Raw genomic sequence first — 22163 nt, forward strand, 5'->3', positions numbered from 1 at the left:
TACTCTCCAAGTGCAGTTGCTAATATGCTTTATTTATTTTTTTTATAGCCCTGTGACGGGAATCACTTTAGTTGGGGGGTCAGTGGAACCCAGCTTACCTTAGAGAGGTTAAAAAATACCTCTCTCAGCTCCATAGTAAGGATGATCGAACTTTTGAAAAGTTCGGTTCGGCCAGAACATCCGAACTTCCCGAAAGTTCGGCCCGGATTTCAGAACCCCATTGAAATCAATGGGACCCGAACTTCGGTAATCAAAAAACACAATTTTGAAGCCCTAAAACCCAATAAATGTCCCTAAAAAGTGCCTAGGGTTCTGGGTCATGCCCCATTAACTATTAATCACACAAAAAAACGTTCTTAAAAATTGTCATTTTTGATAAAAAAAGCCAATTATTGAAAAAAAAAAAAAAGAGATTTTTTGATTTTGACTTTGGATTTTGTGTCTGGGGGGTCTAAAAGGTGTACCTGTGAAGTTTCAGCTCTGTAGCATGTCCAGAACCATGAAAAAAAAGATTGTTTGTATTAGAAAACTTTCAGCACAGGAATATGGCTTCTCCCCCGGTTTTCACACCTTGCCGGTTTCAAAGCAGGCATTTTTTTGGGTTCTTTGCAGTCAGGAAAAACATCTGAACTTGTGTATAGTGGTACTGTGCACAAGTTCAGATGTTTTGCCTGCCTCCAAAAACCCCCCAAAAAATGCCAGCAAAAACACACCTGGGCATTTTTTTTTTTTGACGCTAGTGTTTTTTTTGGCATTTTTTTGGGTTCTTTTGAGGCAGGCAAAACATCTGAACTTGTGTATAGTGGTATATATACAAACATAATTATATGTATATAGACACCTAGCCATATATAGGTGTGATAGTAGCAGAAATATATTACTGTAAATGATTTCATTAGCGCAAGCATATATTTCTGCTACTATCACACCTATATATGTCTAGGTGTGTATATAAATATATGGATGTGTGTATATACACCACTATACACAAGTTCAGATGTTTTGCCTGCCTCCAAAACCCCCCCAAAAATGCCAGCAAAAACACACCTGGGCATTTTTTTTATTTGACGCTAGCGTTTTTTTGGCATTTTTTTGGGTTCTTTTGAGGCAGGCAAAACATCTGAACTTGTGTATAGGCGGTATATATAGACATATATGTCTGTATATATACCCCTAGACATATATAGGTGTGATAGTAGCAGAAATATATTACTGTAAATGATTTCATTAGCGCAAGCATTTATTTCTGCTACTATCACACCTATATATGTCTAGGGGTATATATTCAGACATATATGTCTATATATACCCCCTATACACATGTTCAGATGTCATGTCTGACATCAAACATGTCCTCAAAAATGCACTGGCAGTGGCAGCCCCTGCAGCATAAAAAATGCTTGGCTGGTGAGAAGCCATATGGGTGTGCCGAAACAATTCAGAGAAATTATCATTTCTCTATAGCGGTCACCCTGCTATGGAAGGGTTTTGTCACCCTGCCATAGCAGTCACTGCCAGTTAACCCTACACTACACTACGGTCCCCTGACACTTAACACTTTCCCTACAGAAACTACATTTTTGAAGCTAACTTAAGTGTAAAGGAGCACTCTAACTACACTAGATATCCCATTTCTCACACTAATAAATAGCTAAATGACACTTTTAAAGTAAAATTAACAGAACTGCTTCCACTCTCTTCCATGTCCTGTATAACAATGCTAGGAATATGGCGGGGGCGATCTTATATACTGGGGGGGCGTATTCACTAATGATTGGTCTAGGGACCCCCTAGTCACTCCAATCACATTCCTAGCATTCTCCTGCCCCCTCAATTGGCTTTTGCTAATGGTTCTGGTCCAATCACGGGCTTTTAAAGCCCATTTACTGAAGCATTGCATTTTGGTCGGTTCTGGTTGCCGAATTCCGAACTTTTTGGGCAAAAAGTTCTAAATTCGGCCGAACCTCGAACACCCAATGTTCGGGCCGAACCGATGGTGGACCCGAACCGTTCGATCATCCCTACTCCCTAGGCCCCTCTTATGTGTAAGTCACCCTGTGTCTTTTAGGGACACAGGGTGACCAAGGAAATGATGGACAGATACTTAATGAACACTGAGAATGTGGTTTGGATTACTTCAAATGGGACAGTAATAGTTATCAACTATATACCTCAAGAAATATATGAAGACTATTCCTGGTATGTTTGATTCTGAACATGTTCATTGAAAGAGCTGGTCACATTGGCCTCTGCTCCATGTTCTTCAATGTAAGAGACGGTCTGTTACTGGTGGTCTCCTGCTTTTGTCTGTGTATTGAGGTGTGATCTGTTTTCTGTTAAGCATGGCTGTCCTATTGTTTATTACCTCACCTATTGTTTCTGTCCAGATGGCTAGGTAAATAACTCAGGTTAATTATATTTCTGTACACAATTTCATCTGCATAGGATAATGTAATCAGGCACCTGACCTGGTGGGGAATATATTCGGTGTGAGTTTGTTCAATAAATGTTCCAGATCTTATACAAGCTATTCTCGGCTAGTTTTGTAGGGGGGCAGCTAGAATATCTGATATATATGTTCAGACTGGAGGAATCGGTATTCTGATGGAAGCCCACAAGCTCATTGTGGGTCCCGGTTCCGTTACAAGTCTTTCCACCTGATTGGGTATTCTTTACAAAGTGAAGGATCAGGACATTCAGGGGTATGTGAGATGATTACGGCCACACACACCTACACAGGTTGAACTGGATGGACTATTGTCTTTATTCAACCTCAACAATTACTATGTAACTATGTAACTATGTAACACTTTACACCTACTAAGCTAAATAAGTACAAGTTTCGGAGTGCACAGTCTATTTGCAATAAATTTCAACAGTCGATTTTAGTAAATCAACCACATTGATTGCTCTTTAGCTGATTACTATGATCAGGACTAAAAATCATTTTTCTCCTTATGAGTGTTTTGTTTTGACGTAGGGGGGTCCAGTAGATGGAACCACATTGGGAAAGACTCAGACATCCAACACATCCGGGAGTATGTTGAATGTGAGGATTTTGTCAACTGTTTCGCTCTGCCCAAGAAACGGGCGGTGGTACGGGTGAATATTAAGGCTGGGTTCACAGTCACACTGATGCCGCGGGGGTCTGGTGAATCCCTGTACACTGAATCAGGTGCGAATCCGGTCCGAATTTTTGCCTGAACTCGCACCTGAAATGGAGCCAAAGACGCACAAGACCCTTTTCCAGTGTGGACCACGGCTGCCCAGGAACTGTGTGAACCAGTGAGAGCCGGCCACGCTCTCCTGTCATGCCAATTGGATATGGGGAAACCCAATCCAATTTGCATCAGTGTGAACCCAGGGGGGGACTTTTTTATTTTTATTTCCGCTACAGGGTCACTTTATGAGAGTTTACCTTCCCCTGGATCAACCAATATTTCTAAGCATACAGTTTTAAATAGGACTTTAATTTACCTTTCACAGAGATAAAGGATACATCTGATTTATCAGACACAAATGAACGATCATAGCGGTGTATTTGTTTAGTACATTTGTACAGTCCAGACTGATTCATCGTTATATTAGGAATATGGAACTTGGAGTCAGATTCTGATGATTGAATCTCCCGATCGTCCTTGTAGAATGTTGTGTTTGTTGCATTATAATATATTGCATGATGACATCTCAGAGTCAGGGGGTCTCCTTCATATATGGAGGATGGAGGTCTCTGCAGGATGACAAAATCTGAAATGTAATAAAAAGTACTTTAGGTTGTTCTATTCACACCCAACAATCTGTAATGATGGAGATGAGATGATGACTCACTTATTGTAACATTTAGGAAGACGGGATCACTGATATCACCACCAATGGTCTGGCACTGGTAATCTCCACTGTCCCGATATACTGAAGGTCCAATGATATGAAGTCTCTGTTGATCTCCTTCTATCAGTGAATTGTTTATGTACCATTGATAGGTCCGGGGCTCCTCTGGTACAGTAGACGGCACGTTACATGTCAGAGTCACACTGTCATAGTATAGAATATTCCCCCAGTTGGGTGTGAAGGTCACCACAGGTTTGATGGCCTCTCCTATAGAAGAAAAGAGATCACACAGAACACATAGATAGCACAGTGTGCAGCAAAACACAGATAGGAGGACACATCTTGTATGAGAAAAAAACATTCTCTATAGAAATGGGAATGTGTGTAGTCCTAGGTACGGGGATTTTCCAAAACCTTGTTAAATCTCTGCTTGCTGAAATGAAAACTATTCCCCTTAATCCTTTCGCTGCCAGAGCCATTTTGGCATTTTTTGGCACACATTTAAAAAAAATAATTTCAGGCCTGAAAAGTATTTAGAATCCCCAATTACTATATATTTTCTGAAAGCAGACACAATGGAGAATAAAATGGTGGTAGTTCCAATATTTATATGTTACCTAATATTAACAAGGGCAACAGGGCCGTAGATAATGTTTTTTCCTGTGGGGGGGAGGGGTTCAGCCTTGAGTACCCAGAGAACAATAATTAGCACGCCTGCCACGCTGTGACAAATTGTGGTGTGTGTATATATATATACAGTATATACAGCGCCCCAGGCAGGCACATCTGGTATTGAAGCAAATAGTAAACATGGCTCAAATGTCAGCCGGGCCCTGCCTGTCCACCTCGTGGATGAGACAGGTGGTCTTCCAGTGGCAATGCGGCTCCCGCAGCTGATAGGCTATACTAGCCTAGCTGCTGTGAAATTGACCGATGCTCTGGGGGGGGGGTTTGGACCCCCCTGACCCCCTTATCTACGCCCCTGTAGTGCAATATATTATTATAAAGGATCTCTGTAAATGAATGATGTGGCCATGTGACAGGGGGTGCCAAGGGAAGTTTCCTGTCGTGGGGGAGGGGGGGTGGGTTTGGTTGGTATGAGAGTTGCAGGAGCAGGAACATGTAACATGTTCCACCCTAAAAACGGGTGGAACGTGGAACATGTTCTCAATGGTGAACTCATCCTTCAATGTGTTGTTCTTTTTATAAAATACTAGATAAAAAATTTGACGTTTCATTATAAAAAAATATTTTTTTCAATGTCTTATTAAGGCTGCATTCACACCTAGGCACTTCTGGAATGCGGCAAAACGCGTATCGTGCATGCAGTGCAATTATTTCTTTTGTTCAGTTTTGGACCGAAAGGATTTGCCCCCTTACCAGGCCATATTTTACGATACGGCACTGCTTTATTTTAACTGACAATTACGCGGTCATGCGACGCTGTACCCAAATAAAATTGATGTCCTTTTTTTCCCACAAATAGAGATTTATTTTGGTGGTATTTGATCACCTGTGCGATTTTTATTTTTTGCGCTATAAACGAAAAAAGAGCGACAATTCAGAAAAAACTATATAACATTCCAAATAAAAATAAAAAGGAAAAATTTAATTTTTTCATCATTTTAGGCCAATTTGTATTCTGCTACATATTTTGGGTAAAAAAAAAAATCCCAATAAGCGTATTTTGATTGGTTTGCGCAAAATTTATCGTGTCTACAAACTAGGGGAAAGATTTATGTCATTTTGATTTATTTATTTATTTTTTACTAGTAATGGCGATGCTCAACGACCCCTAACTGACATTTTTGACACTTTTGGGGGGGACCAGTGACATTACTGCAGTAATCAGTGCTAAAAATATGCACTGACACTGTACTAATGACACTGGCAGGGAAGGGGTTGACCCAGGGGTAATCAAAGGGTTAAGTGCGAGCCTAGGGGGGTGTTTTCTAACTGTATGGGGGAGGGACTTGTGGAATCAACACAGAGACCTGTGATCCTAAATAGGAGGATCACAGGAGCTCTGTTTTCATTCCAGAGAGAACAACGGTCTGCTGTGTTTACAACATCCGACCGTCATTCTCTCTCCACGGAGGAGCCCTCCCCCGGACCGCCGTACAAGTACAGCGGGTCACGCAGTCAAGACATAATAATTATTAAAAAATGATTTTAAAAAAAATATTTTAAAACATACCTATATCAAAGTGTGATCTAGATCAGTACCAGGGTTAGTGTTTGGGTCAAAGGTCAAGGTCAAAGGTCAAAATCATTATTTTTTTGGACAGGATTTTTTTATTTCTTTGAATTAGTATCAATGTCAGTTAGTTTCAGGGTCAATGTGTTTTAGGTAGGATTAAAAAAAAAAAAGCAAAATGCTATTTTGGTCCCTCACATTATTTTTAATTTAACTTAATTTTTATCTTCTTTTTTCTTGCCGCCCCCCCCCCTTTTTTTTTCTCTCCACTGGTTGTTTGCTTCTGTTTTGCTTCTCCTATTACTGATGTATATGAATGTCATTTGTATATTGTTATATTATATATTAATAAGATTATATGTATAGACTATTTTATTGCATTGACATTTATAGTATGTTGTTTGCTTATTATAAGGTGTATAATTTGAAAATCTGGATCCTGAGGAAACCCTCCATAGAGCCAACTGTGACCATCAAAAACCATCTCCTATTGACTTTGAACTTTGGAAAATTCCAGATGAATTTAAGTTTGATACAAACTGATATCTCAGCACAAAGGGCCTTTCCAACAAGCATTTTTATGATACGTTGAGATAAATATTTTATCTCAGTTGTGTGCAAATTTTTGCTAACCGACACTATTTGTATAAAGTCATCTACCACCACATTATTGAAAATCCATAAAAAAAAATTATAATTAGTGACCCAAACCCTTTTCTTTTTTTAGAAAATGTTTAGATCAACATTTTTGTACTATTATTGTATTTATGGTATATTATCCAGTATCAGCTCTATACTCACCACCAGATCTTCTCACATTCAAAGCTGAAAAGCCAAAATACACTTTTTAGAAAATATTATGAACAGTACATGTCATTAAAACATATCTAATGTATTTAAATCATTTTTTCTTTTGTTATCAGTTAGAAATTATAGTTTTTTTTATAATAAAGATGTTGTTAGGATCACAATTTTTTAAGGTCACCAGAAAAAGATCAATCTGCCACTTTCTCTTAGTTAATAAGTAAGCATGAAAACACGAATGCCTAGACCAGAGTTTCTCAACCTTTTTTCAGTCAAGGCACCCTTCAAAATGATGGACAATCTCGAGGCACCCTTCAAAATGATGGACAATCTGGAGGCACCCTTCAAAATTATGGACAATCTCGAGGCACCCTTCAAAATTATGGACAATCTCGAGGCACCCTTCAAAATTATGGACAATCTCAAGGCACCCTTCAAAATTATGGACAATCTCAAGGCACCCTTCAAAATTATGGAAAATCTCGAGGCACCCTTCAAAATTATGGACAATCTCAAGGCATCCTTCAAAATTATGGACAATCTCGAGGCACCCTTCAAAGCTATGGAAAATCTCGAGGCACCCTTCAAAATTATGGAAAATATGGAGGCACCCTTCAAAAGTATGGACAATCTGGCGGCACCCTTCCAAATTATGGACAATCTCAAGGCACCCTTCAAAATTATGGACTATCTCGAGGCACCCTTCAAAATGATGGACAATCTCGAGGCACCCTTCAAAATGATGGACAATCTCGAGGCATCCTTCAAAATGATGGACAATCTCGAGGCACCCTTCAAAATTATGGACAATCTCGAGGCACCCTTCAAAATTATGGACAATCTCGAGGCACCCTTCAAAATTATAGACAGTCTCTAGGCATCAGGCTTCATCCACCCACCACCTGTATACAATATTTGGGCAAGGTTTAGGCATTTTTTGCCAAGGCACCCCTGAAGAAACCTCAAGGCCCCCAGGGTGCCTGGGCACACTGGTTGAAAAAGGCTGGCATAGACAACATAATGAGAAAATCGGAGGCTTTCGAAACTATCATACAATAATCTGATTGCTAGTACACAGTTTACGAGAGTTGATCCGTAATTATCTGAAGGGACAAACATGAACATTTTTCTTGTATGATACCAGATTGTATGATTTTCATTTAATCAGTACAGTGTTCATCAACAAAAAAAAAAAAATCAGAAGACTAAGACCACGCCTGCTTGGAAACAACAGAATACATTACAACCCTTCCGAAGTTGTACAAGAATTTTCGTAACTTTAGTAACCTTTTGGTTTTCAATATAGAGACTAGTATGCAAAAATAAAAACGATCATTCATCCAATATTCTCATCGTGTGTACGAGGCTTAAAACTGTGGTTTGGAGAGGCTGGGTTAAGCAACCGGACCTTATGTTGCCACTCCTTGTGAAGCCCTTATATTCACCCCATAAGCCCCCTTACACAGTGATTGGACATATTCAATTACTTAAAATATCCTTTCATGCATCCTTTATCAACCCCCTTACCAAAACTCTTCTAGTATGCAGTATGTAGCCTCCAGTAAACCCTTCACCACCACCTTTATGAAGCGTATTTCAATCAGCAGCCCAACCCTTCTTATTGCTCGCTATGCAGTTCCAGTCAATGAGTCATCACTACTGCATATAAGTCTTCAGAAAAGAACTACTGACCAAAAAGGCCAATGTAAATGTATTATACAGCAAATGGATGCAACAATCAAAATCCACCTGGTGTGACAGCTACCCTGATGCATTTCCCTTCATCACTGGAGCTTAATCATAGAGCCATCAGGATAGAACTATGAAGCCACCAGCTCCCCCTTTACAAAACCCAACAGCCAAAACCCCCAGCCCCTCCTGAGATGTATATGTCAGGAGGTGGAGATACCGGGATTCTGGAATGTACTAGGAAAGGGGATATAACTTAAAACAATATTGTAATAACTAGGGATAGATCGATATGTTTTTTTCAGGGCCGTTTTCGATACAGATATTTTGGTCACAATGTATCGGTATCAGCCGATATGGGCCGATATTTTGTTCATTTAAAGTTTTGAAAAAAAAAGACAATTTTTGACACAAATCTGGTACTGAACATGTTAATTTTTGTTTAATGCTTAATGGCTGGCTTGCTGGCACCCTGTGGTGGGTGGCTGGCTGTCTGGCACCCTGTGGTGTGGGGTTGGTTGGCACAGGACTGTGGGTGGCTGACTGGTACAGGGCCTGTGGGTGGCTGGCTGGCTGGTACAGTGCCTGTGGGTGGCTGGCTGGTACAGTGCCTGTGGCTGGCTGGCTGGCTGGTACAGGGCCTGTGGGTGGCTGGTAAAGGGCCTGTGGGTGGCTGGCTGGCTGGTACAGGGCCTGTGGGTGGCTGGCTGGCTGGTACAGTGCCTGTGGGTGGCTGGCTGGCTGGTACAGTGCCTGTGGCTGGCTGGCTGGGTGGCTGGCTGGCTGGTACAGGGCCTGTGGGTGGCTGGTAAAGGGCCTGTGGGTGGCTGGCTGGCTGGTACAGGGCCTGTGGGTGGCTGGTAAAGGGCTTGTGGGTGGCTGGCTGGCTGGTACAGGGCCTGTGGGTGACTGGTAAAGGGCCTGTGGGTGGGTGGCTGGCTGGCTGGTACAGGGCCTGTGGGTGGCTGGCTGGTACAGGGCCTGTGGGTGGCTGGTACAGGGCCTTTGGTAGGCTGGCTGGCTGGTACAGGGCCTGTGGGAGGCTGGCTGGCTGGTACAGGGCCTGTGGATGTGGGTGGCTGGCTGGCACCGGGCTGCAGTGGGTGGGTGTATGTCTGTGATACACTCCCACCAGACTAGTCCTGACTCCAGACGAGGCTGTCCAAGGCGAGGGAGGCGGCTTAAGAAGGCAGAATGACGTCACAAAAATATTGGCAATATCGGCCAGTTCCGGGGCCGATATATTGGGGAAAGTGCATATCGGCCACCAATATATATCGGCCTTGCCGATAATCTTTCTATCCCTAGTAATAACAGTAGACAAGGGGCACCTGGCAGTAGACCCAGAACACATAATCTGATACCCAGGGCTTTTTTTTAAGCGGGAACACGGGGGAACGCAGTACCGGCACCTCCAGCCTTGAATGTATGTAATGGCAAGGGGTGGTGGGGGTGTGCTGGAGGTTCTATTGATGCTGGCTACTAGGGAATCAATCGTTGCTGGAGGTGATCTATTTTTGTAGCAGGGGTCTATTGTTGTTGGTGGAGGATCTATAACTGCTAGGAGTGGGTCTTATGTTTCTGGGAGGTGGGGGTAAATTGTTGCTGGGAGGATATACTGTTGAGGGAGGGGGTCTATTGTTGCTGGCTGCTGGAGGGTTTATTGATGCTGGCTGTTTGGAGTTTAATGTTGCTGGGAGGGATCTATTATTGCTATGAGATCCATTGTCACTAGCTACAGGGTAACTGTTTTACTGTCTTTCTTGTCTTTAACAAATTCCATACAAATTACTTAGCACCACAAAATGATACTTGGTTCTGTATTCTCTAAATGAGTCGGTACTGGGGGGTGGGATGGTGGTGGAACCAAGGATCGGTGGGGGCAGAGATGAAGGGTGACTCGGAAGGAAGAGTTCCTGCACATATTCTCTAAGAAGAAAAGCCCTGTTGATACCATACCCTAGCATTGCCCCCCAAACCTTTAGCTATATTTTTCTCCCTAGAGATGACACCTTTATTATTGACATTGGGAATTAAAACAAAGCTCTTCTGAAAATCAGATTTGCAGTGCTAGATAAATGTGAGTTTTCCAGCCTGCGTGACAAGACCACCAACAGAGCTTACAATCAATACTTATAAAGCAGAGTTAGTGAAGAAATGCTCATAGCTCCTTGCGGTGATATGTAATCCACCATCACTGACTGCGGGTTATACTAAACCTTTGTAACATTATGTATTTCTCATGAAATAAGACAATTTGTATGGTGCCCATTAGATGGTAAATACCAAATAATAAGAAGAAGGGTCACCATACTTTGTCTACAACAGACGCAAATATAAATATGTGAAGCCTTCAGCAGGTTGATATTAATGGGGTGTTTTGTGTGTTTCATGCTATCTCAAAGGAAAGACACTCAGCTGATACCCAGATAATAGAAATAATAAAAACTTTCTACTTACACAGGAATACGATGGCGAGGACGACAGACATGGTAGCTCGGACGTAGAAGTTGTGACAAATCTTCCTAAGAAGCAGAAGTTATGAGTGTCTTCACATTTCCTGAGTTTAACCACTTCTGGACGGAGCCCATTTCTGCCACATGTTGTTTACAAGATAAAATCTGTATTTTAGCTAGAAAATTACTTAGAACACCCAAACATTTTATATATATATATATATATATATATATATATATATATATATATATATTTTTTTTTTTTTTTTTTTTAAGCAAAGACTCTAGAGCACAGGTGTCAAACACAAGGCCCGCGGGCAGAATGTGGCCCCCCTGTCCATTTAATGTGGCCCTCACACCTCTCCTGCAGCTGTGGCACCCCCCTTGCCTCTGCCCCCACCTTGTCTCAGTAGTCAGCGGCAGAGCGGACAGAACTCCTTTGCCAGATCCTGTGCTTCTCTGTGCTGCTGTAAAAAGGCTCGTCTATGCCCAACCCCGCTTCTCAGCAGTCTGCAGCAGAAAGGAGGGCAAAACTCCTCCTACAGATCCTGCACCTCACTGTGCAGCCACAGCACCACCTTGTCTCTGCCTCCCCTGGTCTCAGCATTCAGCTGACTCCAGCCCTCCTTCAGACCTTGTACTTTCTTCTTCCCAGATCCACCCGCATCTCCCTGGCAGTAGCACAAGGTAAGAGGGTGCATTGTGATGTAAGGAAGGGTGGGTGACTCTTGACTTGATGTTGGTAGGGGGCTCTTGACATCTTATGTAAGGGGGCATGAGGTGCTCTGGACATCTAATCCGACAGATATAACTGGCCCTTTGAGGGCAGCCATAATGCTGATGCGGCCCGCGATTAAATTGAGTTTGACACCCCTGCTCTAGAGGATAAAATGGCAGTCGTTGCAATTTCACTGCATTTAAAAAAAAATAAGCAGTAAAGTTAGCCCATTTTTTAAAAATATTATGAAAGATGATGTCACGCTGAATAAATAGATACCCAACATGTTATGGTATAAAATTGCGCACACCCGCGGAATGGCGACAAACTACGGACAATAAAAATCTCCATAGGCGACGCTTTAAAAATTTTTAATGGTTACCAGTTTAGAGTTACAGAGTAGTTCTTGTTTCTGAATTATTGCTCTCGCTGTGGGGATCGCGACGATACCTCACATGTGTGGTTTGAACAGCACTTTCTGTTGCGGGCGCTACTTCCGTATGCGTTTTCTTTTGAGCATGAGCTCACAGCGACGGGGGCTCTTTAAAATTCTTTATTTTTTTTTCCTATTTATTTTATTTAATTTTTTAATTTTAGTACAGGTTTTTAAAAAAAAAAAAAATCTGATCACTTTTTATTGCTGTCACAAGCATCCCTTGTGACAGTAATAGGCAGTGACAGGTACTCTTTATGGAGGGATCGGGGGTCTAAAAGACCCCAAACCCCTCCATTGTACTTCAATGTATTCAAAATGCTGAAAACTGCATTTTTGAATACTGACAGTTTTTTAAATTTGTCGCCTTTAGTCGCCGAGTAACCCGGACGTGACGTCATGAACGCCATCTTCCGGGTTACATCACCGGAGGCCCAATCGAAGCCAAATCGAGGACTCCATAGGTGCCGGCTGGTTGCTTGGGTCTCTCGGTGGGACGGGAGACCTGGGCAGAGCCGAGGAAGCCAGCGGGAGGGGGGCATCCCCTCCCGCTCGCTGGGATAAGGACCGAGCAGCTCCCGAGCGGCAATGGCCATTACCAACTGAAAGCCGACCACCGGCTCTAAAAAATGGTACCGGGATGATGCCTCTACCGGCAGGCATTACCCCAGTACAACCACTTCCTGCAGCCGACGTAGGGCTACGTCGATTCGCGGGAAGTGGTTAATATATAGACATTTCATAAGAGTTAAAAACAATGCCGTGAAAATGTAGAAAGGAATAATCTGTGAGAACCAATCAGATCTCAAACAAAAGGGAACATATTACATTTGAGGGTGGACATTGCTGGTTTGCACCCAGGATTGCTGGTCTAGTTGGATCATACAATAGTAAGGACCTTGATTGGAGTCCAATGTTGTCACTTTGGCAAGGTATAGATTCCATTGCTACCTCACTGCATAGTACACTCAGGTGATAGCACCCTAATCTGTGAGAACCAATCAGATCTCAAACAAAACGTAACATATTTACATTTGAGGGTGGACATTGCTGGTTTGCACCCAGGATTGCTGGTCTAGCTGGATCATACAATAGTGAGGACCTTGTTTGGAGTCCAATGTTGTTAATTTCACAAGGTATGGCTTCTTTAGCAAGGCAGTGGTCATCTTGGAGGTGTGTTTGGGGTCATTATCATGTTGGAATACTGCCCTGCAGCCCAGTCTACGAAAGGGAGGGGATCATGCTCTGCTTCAGTATGTCACAGTACATGTTGGCATTCATGGTTCTCTCAATGATCTGTAGCCCCCCCAGTGCTGGCAGCACTCATGCAGCCCCAGACCATGACACTCCCACCACCATGCTTGACTGTAGGCAGGACACACTTGTCTGTGCTCCTCACCTGGTTGCCACCACACACGCTTGACACCATCTGAACCAAATAAGTTTATCTTGGTCTCATCAGACCACAGGACATGGTTTCAGTAATCCATGTCCTTAGTCTGCTTGTCTTTAGCAAACTGTGGGCTTTCTTGTCCATCATCTTTAGAAGAGGCTTCCTTCTGGGACGACAGCCATGCAGACCAATTTAATGCAGTGTGCGGCGTATGGTCTAAGCACTGACAGGCTGACCCCTCCCCCACCCCTTTAACCTCTGCAGCAATGCTGGCAGCACTCATACGTCTATTTCCCAAAGACAACCTCTGGATATGACGCTGAGCACGTGCACTCAACCTCCTTGGTCCACCCTGACGAGGCCTGTTCTGAGTGGAACCTATCCTGTTAAACCACTGTATGGTCTTGGCCACCGTGCTGCAGCTCAGTTTCAGGGTCTTGGCAATCTTCTTATAGCCTAGGCCATCTTTATGTAGAGCAACATTTCTTTTTTTCAGATCCTCAGAGAGTTGTTTTCCATGAGGTGCCATGTTGCACTTCCAGTGACCAGTATGAGAGAGTGAGAGCGATAACACCAAATTTAACACACCTGCTCCCCATTCACACCTGAGACCTTGTGACACTAAGGAGTCACATGACACCGGGGAGGGAAAATGGCTAATTGGGCCCAATTTGGACATTGTCACTTAGGGGTGTACTCACTTTTGTTGCCAGCGGTTTAGACATTAATGGCTGTGTGTTGAGTTATTTTGAGGGGACAGTAAATTTACACTGTTATGCAAGCTGTACACTCACTACTTTACATTGTAGCAAAGTGTAATTTCTTCAGTGTTGTCACATGAAAAGATAGAAGAAAATATTTACACAAATGTGAGGGGTGTACTCACGTTTGGGAGATACTGTGTATATATATATATATATATATATATATATATATATATTTATATATATATATATATATATATATATATATATTCATGTATATATATATATATATATATATATATATATATACACACATATATATATATGTATTCATATGTATTCATTTACATATATATATATATATATATATATATATATATATATATGTATAAATATATATATATATATATATAATGAAGCAGACTCGATTGGCCTTTTTTTTTTACCAGCACTCTTCTTTGTTTCTATGTAACATTTAGAACCTGTGGACTGCTTGGCAACTGTCCCATGAACCAAGCCAAGGTACAATAGGCTCATCACTCATTGGCTCATTGGCTACTGATTTCTACAAAAAAAACTTGAATTTTACTCGTTGATCCTAGTGGATACCTCCATAGACTACCCAGTCAAATTATATAAAACAGAGGCATGAAGATTCTTTTTACTTCAATGGTACTTTTTTATGCATAAAAGGTTTTCAATTTTTAGGTTCCCAACATCCATCCCATCCTTCTCTAAGGGTGTTTTCACACTTGGTGCGATTGCCTGGTCCGAACCCGAGTTCGATTGCTCCCCCTCCCCCTGCCCCTGATGGACTGTGTTCACATTTGATTTTTGTATTCGAACAGCGGTACACTTGCATTATCAAGCTGCAGCCGACGCATACTCATGTTGCTTGGCAACCGCTGTAAACGAGAAGGTGCCAAAATGGCCAGAATTGCTTGCTTTGGTACGATTGCGTTCTCATCAGAAGCTAACTGTACTGGAGTTCACATGAACTGTACCCCAGACCACCCTTTCAAGTGGACTCGGGTACGGTTCGCGGGTGCGCACCCGAGTTCAAAACCAGTGTTCACATCATCAAAAATAACCAAATTCTTACGTCAATCGAACCCGGGTGCGCACCAAAAGTGCAAGTGTGAAAACACTCTAAAAGTAATTTTTGGGGTTATAGCCACAATCTCTTCCTGGGATATAAAATATTTTATGAAATAAAATAAAACACCCAAACTTCTCTCAGTTGTCTGCTGAATATATGGCGCAATTATTTGGTTCCAGAGACTCTTACATACACGGAGACTTGCATAATCTTTCCTCCCAACCAGATAATGGCGTAATTGTAGCAAGTACAAACACTAATTGTAAAAAACAATACAACAAACAAAAAAACAGAAAGGAAAAGGTTCTCCTTGAGCACACATAAAGCTCTTCTTCTTGAACCTTCTTCCATGAAGGGGTCAAAATAAACTCCGAACATGTTTCATGAAATTAAATCATTTATTTACAGCCAAAACAAAACTTGTAACACTTACAAATTACGTAATTCACAGGTTGACTGAAGAAGATGCCTGCTGCATTTACTCATAAAATAGCCAAATCCAGGCAAAGCATTTTTTTTCAAAGATTAGAACCTCTGCCTTGTAATGATTGCTCTCTGTCTCCTCATCCTAACTTCTCGTCCCAGTGACAGGTGTCAGCCAGAAAATAAGGTGACAGGAAATCTCCCCAACTGGGACACAAAGAGCATTTAAAAGTTTCCAATGCTTCTTCACTCCATCCAGTCCAATCATTTTAGCTGGAGGGTTTGACAGTAGCTTGGTATTAGAGCTTCGGGATATGTTGACCTCATTAGAACTTTTTTTAACATCCTAGACAGTAAAGATGCTCCATCTGGTTTGAGTCTCATATACCCACTCAGATATCTGGATCCTTCACAGTAGCATAGGTAACTGTCAACCCATCCTGGGAAAGAATTGTGACGTATGACAGGTTAGTGAAGACATTATATCATCTCACGATTTCTAAAACAGTGCTCTAGGAACTTTGCACCACTAGATACAAAGCTATAGGGATGTTCTCAGGGGCCACTGATGAGGGGAAAGGGGTACTGCCATCCCTCGCTTACTGGACCTGAGCCCTGTTGGATCAGAAGGTTAAGCTTCGAAGAAGAATGAGTCCTACACAGTGTAACGTGTAGAGTTCAGGCATCTCCCTCACAGCTGCCACAGAATTACAAGGGAATGCAGCATGTCCACCCAGGGGTTGACTGGAAAACCAGAGGCCCATGGTGGAGCAACTCAGCCCCCTTCCCACTCTCCCTCTTCCAAGGCTCCTCTTGACCCCCATTCCAGGCTGAAGCTCCACTCCAGGTTCTCTCTATTCACGGACCGTGATCTGGGTTCCCGACCTGGCCAGAAGGGGGCGGTTGGGGGGAGCTGGGACAGCTCGGTTGGGACTGGCTGGGGGAGGAGAGTCTCCAGTGGGGCATGGAACCGGCCTCTTCTCAGACACAGTTTACACGATCCATGCTGGGGGGGGGGGGGGGGGGTCTGCGCTCTGTCCTTGTCTTCAACCCACACTTAGTAGGTCAGTGAGAGGGACTTTTTACACTTCTTCACCAGGAATCCTTTAGGCATGTCTTTGGCAGAAGCGGTGCAGCCTTTTTATGGGGCATCGGAGCAGCCCAGGGGGGAGTTGCCCCACTGACCCTGGCCCAGTCCTCCCATGTGTCAACCTAACTCACTGTCTGTTGTTGGAGCATCAGGAATGGAAGGTGAATTAGTTGGACATGCTGCATTCCTTGGCAACCCTCCAATGACAGCCTACCCTATTGATGGCTTGAATTTTAAGTTGGGAGCACCATCACCCAGACTTGCATTGCCCCCCCCCCCCCCTGCTTCTTGCATGGCAGCAGCTGGGACCATCAGAATGCAGCCTCTCTAGCCAAATATGTGAATGAGGCCCCCTAAGTGATAGGGAGGGGCCCTAAGCTTTGGCTTTGGGTATGTAGTGAGATCACCTCCTGGCCTCTGCACTCCATACCAAAATGGACGCGTGCTGTGCTGGTATTAACCCTCATATTTTAGGGGGGGGGAGCAGTGCTGTGATCCTGCATTGCGAAGCAACAATGACATCCCTATATTTAGGGACAGTGATATCATCCCTACTATTAGCGATGTATTCGCTCATATTTGTTCAGCAGTGATATTGTGTTTGGGGATAAGCAATGTCGTTCCTCATATGTGTCTCCTGGCCTCCCCCTAAAGGGCTGATCTGGCCTTAACAACTATTGGGGTCATCTCCTGTCATCCAAGCAGATATTTGCAATGGTATTTAATGCCTATTTATGCTATGGCTTTGTGAATAACACCCCAGTGCACCTTGCGACAGATATGTTTTGAATTCCCAAAGAGTGGTGCAATATTTTTTGGCAGTGCTATGCATGTCTGTTGCAGGTTGCGTGGGGTTGTCATTTAGAAGGAGAGGCACCACTTTGTATGAATGTATATAACATGAAGGGGGCCCTGTCAACTAGGCTGTATGGGGCCCAATGGTTTCTGATTGCAGCCCTGGATGCGCTGCCAAATGTCGGCCATTTTGGTTACTGGAGAAAGAACTATCTTATTTTTTTTGTATTTTTTACATGCTGTCTTGCAACCCTATTTTGAGCCTTTTAAGCTAAGCAAATGTCAGCTGTTGGCTTGCAGATCTCAATGAACTACCAGAGTGCTGTTGAGTGCTTTGGTAGTCCATTGATTCTTTCTGTCAAAGTGCAACTGCCTACCCATATTGGAGGTACGGACAGCTAGATACGCTGATAGTCTGCAGGACCATGGTATTACACCCACGATCTGCTGCAAGCAATGCTTTAAGGGCTCCTAACAAAAAAAATGATAAATAGATATTTTTTTACCAGCAAAAAAATGTGCAGTTATTATTTTTGTTTGTAAAGGTGAACTTAGCTTGAAAGATAAACCTTCTAAGGCTGGGCACAGGACAGGTCAATCCAGAGAGGGAGAAATAAGAGCCTATTTAACTTGAATATAGTATCAGACAAAATCGTGATATTGTTGAGTACATTGTTGGAAAGGATTCTCAAAGGGTGCATTAATGTTTTGATGTGCATATGTATGGATAAAACATGATGATATATGAAAAAGATGTAATCAGGATAAACTGTCATTTTATCTAAAAAGGACTAAAAAGACAGCCTTAATCTCATGTTTTCTTTGATTTGTTCTATTCATTATCAGTTTGGTTCAATCTATGTGTGTTATAATGTAGCCATACCCAAATAGCAGTTTAAAGTTTGTAAATTATTTTTATGTGTTTATATGTATCATCAATTTTTTAATTATGGACTCCGCCTCTTTATAGTTAAGATTTTCCATTTAAATGCTGCTACCACAAATTAGAAGGCTGCAAGACCCTCAAAGGCATTCTAGGTCTTTAGGTTCACTAACTTAAATCTGTTAGAGTAAAAGATTAGTTTATTCTATAACAGATTAGTTACTACAAGATTTAGATTTTCCTTGATAAGCTGATGATACACATTTCTAGTCCCAGGGTGCCATCTGGTGGTCAGGTCAGTTATTGCTTGATTATACAAATCGTTAATCAATAAGCTAGGTTAACATCGAGAAATAAGGTTACACCCTCTGGGCAGTGTTTATGAGTTGAATTGTCTTCACTGAATATATGGCAAGTAAAGTAGTCAGAAAGGGATGATCTGAAATACACCTCATTATCACAGATCAAGATCAAGAGACACATTATCTGGGAGACTCATCATCTGACCCATTTCATTGAAGCCAGGACACACAGATCCATTATAGTTAGACCACATTTTGGGGCAGACCAACTGCACCTATTGATTGACAGCCATCTTTTGGGGGTCTGGTCAGCAGAAATTTTAAAGCCTACATTTGCTTTTGGAAGGTAAATATTGTTTCCATTTTCTTGCTGATTTATCTTGTTTGCAATATTTCCTGTTAGTCAATTTGATATCCCCTTTCAATCTCCTAACACCCCACAATTAGATTATTATATTGTGCCATATGGGCATCCTTTATAGACGGACTATACCCTTTGATCTGGCTGCACAACCAATCTGGCTGGACCAAAGAATATAGTTAGTTAATAAGAACTGTTAGGATATCTACGAGGAGGAATATTTGTTTGCTTTAATAATGTACGGATGTGGTACATATTAATATTTAAAACTTCATTGCAAAATAGTGTCTGTTAATATGTCAATCTGACTTTTATTTATGGTGTATGTAAAGCGACTTCTGTAAAATAAATGTTGTTTCTTTTTATTGTCCTCAGTCCATACTTACACCTGATCCTATTGTGTTACTCAAAGAACTTTTGCCTTGAAAAGGAATCTTGGGACTAACTAATTAGTCAGCTTATTTATTTATTAATGCATTGTTTTATTTTGTATTGGAGGCACTGTTCTTAATCGATTGATTAAACGATCAATATAGCTTACTCAAATAATCGTTCAACATCCCTGACAGCTCTCTCCTGCATTTAGCATGTCCCTTGTTATGGAGCAGAAGACTTTCTCCCCCAAAATAGGGATGAATTCAGTAGAGGGGCTTCATGGTGAAAGAAGAAACTTTGAGTTGGGTTCTCATCAAAAGGTAAGTAATTATTGGTCATGCAGCAGTTTACAGCATCGTCATCAACACGTTTTGTGGCACCGCGAGACTACTAATCTCAAATACGGAGTCAAATATTATTTTAATGTGTGTTTCATACTTACATTTCTGACTTTAGTTCCTATAGGGATGAAATGCAAAAAAATATTAAAAATTATATTACATTGCAAGACCAACATGAAGGCCAACATGTCTACCAATATCTAATGGTTACAAAAGGTATAAGGTTTAGTCAACTAGCATGGACAGTTGGACTGATCTATGATTTTTGATCATCTAGTACATCTGCATTTTGCATTATGCATTGCAGTTTCATTTTAAAATTGCCATTATTTTCTTGTTCTGGTGACAACCCAAAATGTGGGATTTTCTTTTAACTTTCAATTTTAACAGTAAACATGACATAAAGGGGGAACAGACAGAGAAGAAACATGACAGGGATTCTAATTCCTCTCTCAGTTAAACTTTATCTCTTTATGACAAGATGTTTTTAAGGTCTGCATGCAAAGGCCAAATTTAGCCACAGCATCATGCATCAGATTAGATAAAAAAAATACTGTGGCTTAGTGAATAGCACTACTGCCTTGTGACACTAGAACACTGTTTTTTTCCCTATATTTAATTATTGTTTTATTCAATTTTTAATGCTCTAACTGTATCTGACAATTACAGTATTAAACAGATACACACTGTCAAAACCAAAGGCTACAGTAGCCTCTGAAAGGCTGAAAGCTTATTATGTCAGTAAAGCTTCCATTCTTCATATGGTAAATCAGTCTAATATGGAGAACATCTGATTGGGAACCACTCTGATTTGTTCCAAATCCTCAGTGGCAATTGGAGATGTCGGCTGTCAGAACTGAGAGTCACCCGCCCAGAGTTTCAACTGGTAGATCTCAACCAGAGGACATTAAAAAATGTATCCACAGAACTGGGCATTGCACTGGGGAACGTTAATATACAAACTGAGGACAGAAAGAGGTTAAATTTGACAGAAGTTTAAAAGCCCCACTAGGCCATTTGGGTAATTCTTGGCAAAACACTACTGTTCAGTTTAACTGAACTTACCTTTAGGCAAGTGGCTTAATTCTAGGTAGGTGTAGCAAACATCTTGTGGATCTGGGTTTGCACCATTTACTGGAGATCAAACAAAATGTTTCAATTAGTAAATGTAAGGAAAAACTTCAAGGTCATCAGATTATAACCCTCCTGAAAAGTTCAGTCCACCCGAAATAATTATTTTAGGTTTAGAGTGAGCCTGGTGGGACAAGGCATCCCCTGACATCTTATATGTCTTTATCTCAAAAGTGAGAAATTCCTGGCTCTGTTCCTGTCCACCTGGGAGTTTTTGGGTGCCTTTGCAGTCCTTTATGTGTCCCAGCTCCAACTGTTACTTCCTTCAGAGATAGTGGGAACCCCCTTACAATGTGCACAGCAGGTGTATGACCAAACCTGTGGGAGTCTGTCACGTGGTGGCTGGCCTAATTAGCTGCAGTCAGGGCATTCCCCACCCCACAGCTGCATGTACCAAAAAGGGAGGAGGTGCATGTGATATAATTGACCTAATGTGACCACATGTCCATAGAAGGTCATTGACATTTACTAAATATGGCCATTACACCTAATGGGTCAATGGTGACATAAACATCCCTGACCCTTTGTGTACGTGCAGCTGCAGGACAGGGCAGTCACAGCTGTTTGGGCCAGTGGCTGCCTTGGAAATGCCCTAAAACTCCACCCCAATTGCAAAAAAGTTAGGACCCTCTGTACAGCATAAATAAAAATAGAATGCAATGATCTTCAAATCTCATAAGCCCATATTTTATTCACAGTAGATAATAGAAAACATATCTAATGTTTAAACTGAGAAAATGGACCATTTTTAGAAAAACATAATGTAGTTTTGAAATTGGTGGCAGCAACAAGTCTCAAAAAGGTTTGGACGGAGCCGTGTTTTCAACGCCCCCTGATGATGTCAATTATGACGAAACATGTTGGGAGGAGCTTAACCACATGACACTGGCGTTGCATGCTACTGGAGGTCGGCCATGTTTTTGGATTGAAACAAACTTACACCACTTCTTTGTCATTTTTACGTCTGTTGCTTTGGAAATAATGTGAGTACCTTGTGTGCAGGCTTTCTGTTGGTTTATTAAAATTTTTATAGATATCTGCGCAATGATTGCTCTATTATTTCCTTACATGTACACCGTGGAGTATTTGTCCGTATGGATTATATAATTGGATCCTAACGCCCAAGCGATTGATTTATGCC

At 41.8% G+C, this 22163-nt stretch overlaps 1 protein-coding gene across 1 annotated transcript in view; it reads right to left on the bottom strand.

Annotated features, from left to right (window-relative positions):
- The window catches only part of LOC309543151 (Fc receptor-like protein 5), a 144168-nt gene that overhangs the window by 59284 nt on the left and 62721 nt on the right, over positions 1-22163 (bottom strand). The window contains exons 7-8 of the mRNA XM_082242536.1: positions 3829-4095; positions 3478-3747 (exon numbers count right to left, since the gene is read on the bottom strand). Coding sequence (XP_082098662.1) covers positions 3478-3747; positions 3829-4095 — 537 coding nt within the window. The remainder of the gene's footprint in view (positions 1-3477; positions 3748-3828; positions 4096-22163) is intronic.

This window comes from Pelophylax lessonae, assembly GCF_965119305.1.
Source record: "Pelophylax lessonae genome assembly, chromosome: 13".
In the NCBI taxonomy this organism is placed as follows: Eukaryota; Metazoa; Chordata; class Amphibia; order Anura; family Ranidae; genus Pelophylax; species Pelophylax lessonae.